This window comes from Apium graveolens, chromosome 8 (assembly GCF_009905375.1).
Source record: "Apium graveolens cultivar Ventura chromosome 8, ASM990537v1, whole genome shotgun sequence".
NCBI lineage: Eukaryota > Viridiplantae > Streptophyta > Magnoliopsida > Apiales > Apiaceae > Apium > Apium graveolens.
In genome coordinates, this window is record NC_133654.1 from 7084988 (window position 1) to 7091444 (window position 6457).

At 33.0% G+C, this 6457-nt stretch overlaps 1 protein-coding gene across 1 annotated transcript; it reads left to right on the forward strand.

Annotated features, from left to right (window-relative positions):
• The first annotated feature begins 377 nt into the window (after window positions 1–377).
• LOC141677980 (uncharacterized) lies at window positions 378–2011 on the forward strand. Its single transcript, XM_074484145.1, has 3 exons — window positions 378–566; window positions 706–835; window positions 963–2011. Exons 1-3 carry the CDS (start codon window positions 434–436, stop codon window positions 1876–1878), a joined length of 1179 nt encoding a protein of 392 aa, XP_074340246.1. The 5' UTR covers window positions 378–433; the 3' UTR covers window positions 1879–2011.
• Window positions 2012–6457: the final 4446 nt, after the last annotated feature.

Below are 6457 nucleotides of genomic sequence, written 5' to 3' on the forward strand. Positions count from 1 at the left end.
TTAAAGTGATACACCGTTAAGATCGGTGAAAGAATTGATATATCACTTTCAATTCAGTGACTAATTTTATATTTAACCCATTTATTTAAACCAAGTCACCAAGCTTAGTCAGCATTCCGTCAAGTTTTTAACAGAATGTAACGGCGAGTGACCTGGATGAAAAGTTTTAAGAGTAAAATGATGTGATTGAAAGTTTTTTGAGTTGGATGACCCAACTGCAAGTTTGCGGTCAGTTGAGTGACCAAAATGCTATTTAACCCTTAAAATATTCAAGTTCTGTTTTCATTCACGTGGTGTATTAGTCAATGACTATTCATCTACACTCACTATATAAAGCACGGATGAAGGAGCAGTTAGATCAGAATCATAAAGAAAAAGTTGTACTGAAGAAAAAGTTATATCGAGTAGGAAAAGTAAATAGTAGAAGTTGAGGATGGGGAGGAGCCCTTGTTGTTCAAAAGTAGGGTTGAACAGAGGAGTTTGGACTTCAGATGAAGACAAGATTTTAACTGATTATGTTCAACTCCATGGTGAAGGCCGATGGCGTAATCTCCCCAAAAGAGCAGGTATATATCCATGTTTATGTCTGTTCTTTTGTATAGGGTTTGTGGGTTTTAGTGAGTCGTAAATGGCCTGTTTTGTTGTAGTGGTAGGTATATATTTGTGTAATGCAAGAAGATTATAAGAAAATGATCATGGCTGCAGGTTTAAATAGATGCGGAAAAAGTTGCAGGCTGAGATGGTTGAATTATTTGAGACCGGATATTAAGAGAGGTAACATTTCTGATGATGAAGAAGACCTCATCATTCGCCTTCACAAGCTACTTGGCAACAGGTATGTTCAAGTGTCAGGATTCGGAGAGCGCCATAGTTATAAATACGGTTTTTCAAGTGTACTCATTGTCAGTTCCAATGATTGTTGGGTATGAATAATGAACTTATTGATAAACTTGTTGTGACAGATGGTCTCTAATTGCTGGTAGGCTACCGGGCCGAACAGATAATGAAATCAAGAACTATTGGAACTCAAGTTTGAGGAAAAAGGTTCTTGGTAAGCACACAAACTCTGCCCTTTCTCCTTCAAAGATCCCTACTAAACGAACCAACATGAAGAAGAAGGACAAGAAAGAGCGCCAGTCGACTCATGACAATGTCGATTCCAAACTGGCTCAGACTCCATCCGCAGAATGCACCCAGATATTGATCACCAGTCCAAAACCAGGCGATGATCTTGCTACTAATGAACCTGTACCAAAAATATCCGGTATGATCCACTCCGAATCAGTATCTGACAAGGATAAGATGTACGAAAGCCTTACCCCTAGTGGGAGTAGAGAAACTGAGTCTGTGAATAATACTGAACCTCTAGGGAAGCCAAAAAATGTTAGTCAGCTCGAGTCTGTGAATAATATTGAACCTCTAGGGGAGCCAAACAATGTAAGTCAGCTCGAGTCTGTGAATAATATTGAACATCTAGGGGAGCCAAACAATGTTAGTCAGCTCGAGTCTGTGAATAATACTGAACCTCTAGGGGAGCCAAACAATGTTAGTCAGCTCGAGTCTGTGAATAATACTGAACCTCTAGGGGAGCCAAACAATGTTAGTCAGCTCGAGCCTGATATGGACCACAGTGACATTTTCTTAACCAAACTTCTTAGCCCCGGCTTCTCCGATTTATTTGGTTCTGATTCTTACAGTCACGAGGAGAACAATGAGATTAAAAGTACGTCACCTTCATCTTCAAATGAGAAATCTTTGACAGAAATGTTGGAGGAGTTTTGGAATGTTGAAAATATCATCATAGAACCAAATCTAGGTTCTCCTACTGACCTTCATTTCGATTCTGTATCCGATTACCTAGGAGATTGGCTGCTTTGATGCTGTGTACTTAGCTAGTAGGTGTGACTTGTGTTTACTTCATTTTAATAATTCATAGCTGATCTGAAGTGGAAATAAAAAGATCATATCATTTGTAAGAACTTTTGATATTTTGAGTTCATGGCAATGAAGTTTTGGGTTAATATTTTCAAAATTCAGTTCAAATGCCTAGTGATCCTTTCTTCAAGCCTGATAAAATGGATTTTCGAGCGTGCCTCAACAAAATAAAATTTAAGCAATTCTGGTCATGCAATAGCTCTACTTGCACACCCTAATCCACACGGTGCAAAAGATCTTAGGTATAAAAATATGATAGCAGAGTAAATGTCACTGAGCTAGGAATCTCCTCGATCGCCTATAAAACAGAATTTAGATACGGTGTCGATTAATGAACTTAAATAAAAAAAATTCAAAGATCTTGATTTATCACCTATAACTGTTATACATGACAGCGACCTCCAAGCTCGAAATTCATTGACAATTCTTTAAATAAAATCACGTGTTCCAATTGCATGAATAAATAAGAAAAATAGTAATAATACAAAATTAATTTTCAAAATAGTTATAAAATATTATGTATGAAATTTTTCTTTATTAAATAAAAATGAACCCCACATCAATAACATCAATTTGTACCTCAATAAACAGTTATCTGAAGCATCATTAACATGTAGTAATTATTAATATTACATTCAATTAACTAACAAAAAATAACAAATATTAAAAACTAATTAAGAAGTCTACGAGAACATTCAATTAACAAACTAACAAATATATAAAATACAAAAGGCTAATATTTTATTAATAAAAAATTTAGACCCCTAAATAGTATGAGCCTAAATTTAGAATGTATTATTTCTTGACCTAAATTGAAAGAGGGACTATATGAAAATCTATTCAAATTTAGGCCAACATGTCATTTAATTCTCTTCAGAACTGGATGGGGGGTATTTACACACACATCTACCTGTCTGTGATTTCCCATTCCTCATTTGTGATTTCCCATTCCTGGTAAAAAAATCATTATGGCACGAGCTTCCAGCATTTTACAACAATTTTTATTTTTTTAGTCGAATAAAAGTTGGCCAGATATTTCAGTGATAAGATCTTATTCAACTACTTTAGCCGCGGCTAGACAATGCGGATGATTACTATTATATTTATTTGCTTAATCAGATGGCCTCCCATGCATTATGCATGCAAACTGCTTACGTAGTTACGTGACATTCAAAATTGAGAAATGTTAAAAGCTCAAAAAGTGTCCTCGGAGTCGGATGTTAACTTTTGTGACATATTATTGGTTATCTTATCATTAACTATACATGGTACTTTATTATACGATAGAAAAATAATACGAGCACACAGTTAATTTCAAAAAAAATTATAAAATGGTATCTTTCAGATTGTTATTTGTTAAATAAAAATAAATTCATGCATTAACACTAATAGCACCAATTAAACTATTTAATATTATCACATCACCTATGTCATTAATTTCATTTTATAATAATTTTTTATATCTATTTTTGCATATCTAGCATTACTCGTTATATGACAGTGTTGAAAAGTTTTTGTGCTAATTAATTACACACATATGACGAAATTGAACTCTTGAACTTTACTTTTGTAAGATTGACAAGAGTTTAAACACTACACCAATCATTTATTTGCTTGCGGAGGAGTTGTGAACGGGTGAAGGTATTTGTGTCGTGTATTTTTAAATTTCGTATACTTGAATATCAAATTTTAAATCGACTCGTTTAGGATTCGTGCAATATCATGTTCATGTACCTTCGTTTCATTTTACGTATCATGTTTGTTGTTCAAAAGTTGGGATGAACAGGAGCATGGACATGGCTGAAAGATAAAATTATCACCGATTACATTCTTCTTCACGGTGAAGGCCGATGGCCTAATCTTCCCAAAACTGCATGCATTATTATTGCCTACTTCCATAACAATGAAGTGTCGTCTGAGAGCAAACACATGATTGTTGTAGTATGGAAATCATGAATTCTTCACCCACCCGCCGCACATTGCGCACCGACTTCTCCGAATTCTTGGATGCACCACAATTTTTGAGAGAAGATAATGCAAATACTTAAAATATTTAATAAATTAACTAAACCAAATACATTAAATGGATTATCAAGTAATAATATATTTTTAAGGAGTTTCTAAATAAAAACTAAAATAAACTAGAAACTAAAATAAAATAATTCTAAATCACGTCGAAACATATGACATATGGTATGCAAGTTTATCGATGGGAGATGGAGAAAATAGAGTGAAGTTGGATTTTTTTAAAAAACTTACCGTTTGACGGGAAAAATTGAATTAAAAATGAAAGAGAAAAGCTGAGATTCTTTGTGAGAGGGTGTAGTTTAATTCTCTGTGGTGTCTATAGGGGACATTAGATTAGATAAATCTATTAACGTAGATTAGTTTCTGGTTTATATTTTAGGTTTGGTTTCTATTTGATCATTTGCATATATATATATAATACAATATAAAATATTTTTAATGTATTAATGTTCGGCGAATCCCCCGCACCCGAATCCCCATATTTTTAGATTTGTCGAATTCCTGTGTTTTCGTACCACCACTACAAGAAAAAGGTTGATAGACATCGATTTTTGGTCTATGTCTGTCTTTTTTTCGATTGATGTCTTTGTCGGTGATGTCTATTCTAGACATCAGCCAAAAACTGATGTTTTTAATAAATTACACATCAGTTTTAACTCAATTTCTGATATCTAAGCCACAATTTTTTATAAAAATATATTGGACATAATTAATTTTATAAGATAATTACATCAATTTTATGCCATTGAACATATAATTACACTAGGAAAATAGCTTAGACATCAGTATTTAAATACAAAAGTGATTTCTATTTTGTTCTCAGACATCACCTAAAACTGATGTCTTTTTGTATTTAGACATCAGTTTCATTAAAAAACTGATATTGATACATGTATTAGACACAGGTTTTAACTGATGTCTATTTAGGTAGAAATATCGATTTAATTGAAAAAAACTGATATTTATTCAGATATTAGACATCACTTTTGTCTGATATCTATTTGAATTTAGACATTGATTATTCTAAAAATAAACTGATATATGTTTATCTATTAGACATCACATATTCCTGATATTCCCGATGTCTAGATCAATTTTCCACTATTTATACAACACAATAACTAAATTACTTTTGGAAAAAATATTACCAAAACTGAATTCAATATTAACAAAGATTCAATATTCTCATTTTTACTAGTGCCTAATACTACAATGACTTGTATAAGCGTATTTTATTAAAACCAAATTGTCAATACATTGATGTGAAAAACTATGACTAAACCGAGATTAAAAAAATTGGCCTATAAAAGGATCTAATAGCCAACATTATCTCGGAATTATCTCATGCTTGTTGTCAGAATTGTCTCCTACATATCACACTGGGGCCGATATATTATTGTTCTACAAATCCATAAGTTGAAGTTAGATCCAATGTCAATGGTTCCTTTAAGATTCTTGTTTCTTAGTATTCCTGTTTACAAAGAAAATAGCCCGACTTTTAGGGTTGCGGCAGGGACATCCCTAAGTCAGTCAATGTACTGAATGAAATCATTTAGAATCATCACCGCAATTCTACGATCATCTTAATCGGAGAGAATGTGAACAAAATCACAAAATTTACAAATACAGATATGTGACAAAAGATGAACTTCACATTAAACATAAAGTGTTAAGTAGCAGATATCTATACATTTGACATAAAACCCAACAAATCCTTATAAATAGTTGAGGGTTAGCATGAATTTAAGTTTGAATGAGAGCTGACCACTTTTATAATAGTTGTACTGTTTTGAGCTCTTTTAGTTCATTGTGTGCCATTCTTACTTTCACGCACATTGAGTAGCTATCGCAGCTTTCTTCAGTATCATAAATTGTTTGCGGGCCTGATGTTTCCGATGATGACTCTATAAATGACAGTGAAATTGATCAAAACAGCATGCAAAGTAAAAATAATGTATATTTTAACCACCCTTGGTTACAGAATTATCACTATTTCACTATCAGATATTTCCGGTATCTAATCCATGGGAGACAGTCAAATTGATGATAGAGACATTATAATAATATTAAAGTTAATTTTTAGAGTTGCACACTAAGTTTAACACCATCTATTATTAGTTCATTACATTCTTGTTTATAAAAATAAATATTAGTGAGAGAGAGAGAGATCGAAACAAGAAGCAAGTGGTAGTTACTCGTAGTAGCAGGTCCTTCTCCATAATATTGTAAATCCTTAGTTTTGATGATCACAACATAGCAAGCCATCATGTTGTTATTTGAGAATGTTTGCAGGATATAACAGCTTAATGTCATTGCTGTTTAAGTAAGTATCATGACAGCAAGCTATCATAAGACAGTAATCTATTTCAGCAAGCTATGATCAACAGTGTCAGAATAACAGCAAGCCAAGATGCACAGTCCAGATTCAACAAGGAAGTCGAATTTCATGGAGATTTTATAGGATCTTCATATATATCAGTTGTAAGGACTTCTC

Coding starts and splice junctions, on each gene's coding strand:
- LOC141677980 (XM_074484145.1), top strand. CDS start 434: ATGGGGAGGAGCCCTTGTTGTTCAAAAGTAGGGTTGAACAGAGGAGTT. Junction 567..705: donor TAATCTCCCCAAAAGAGCAG/GTATATATCCAT, acceptor TCATGGCTGCAG/GTTTAAATAGATGCGGAAAA. Junction 836..962: donor CACAAGCTACTTGGCAACAG/GTATGTTCAAGT, acceptor TTGTTGTGACAG/ATGGTCTCTAATTGCTGGTA.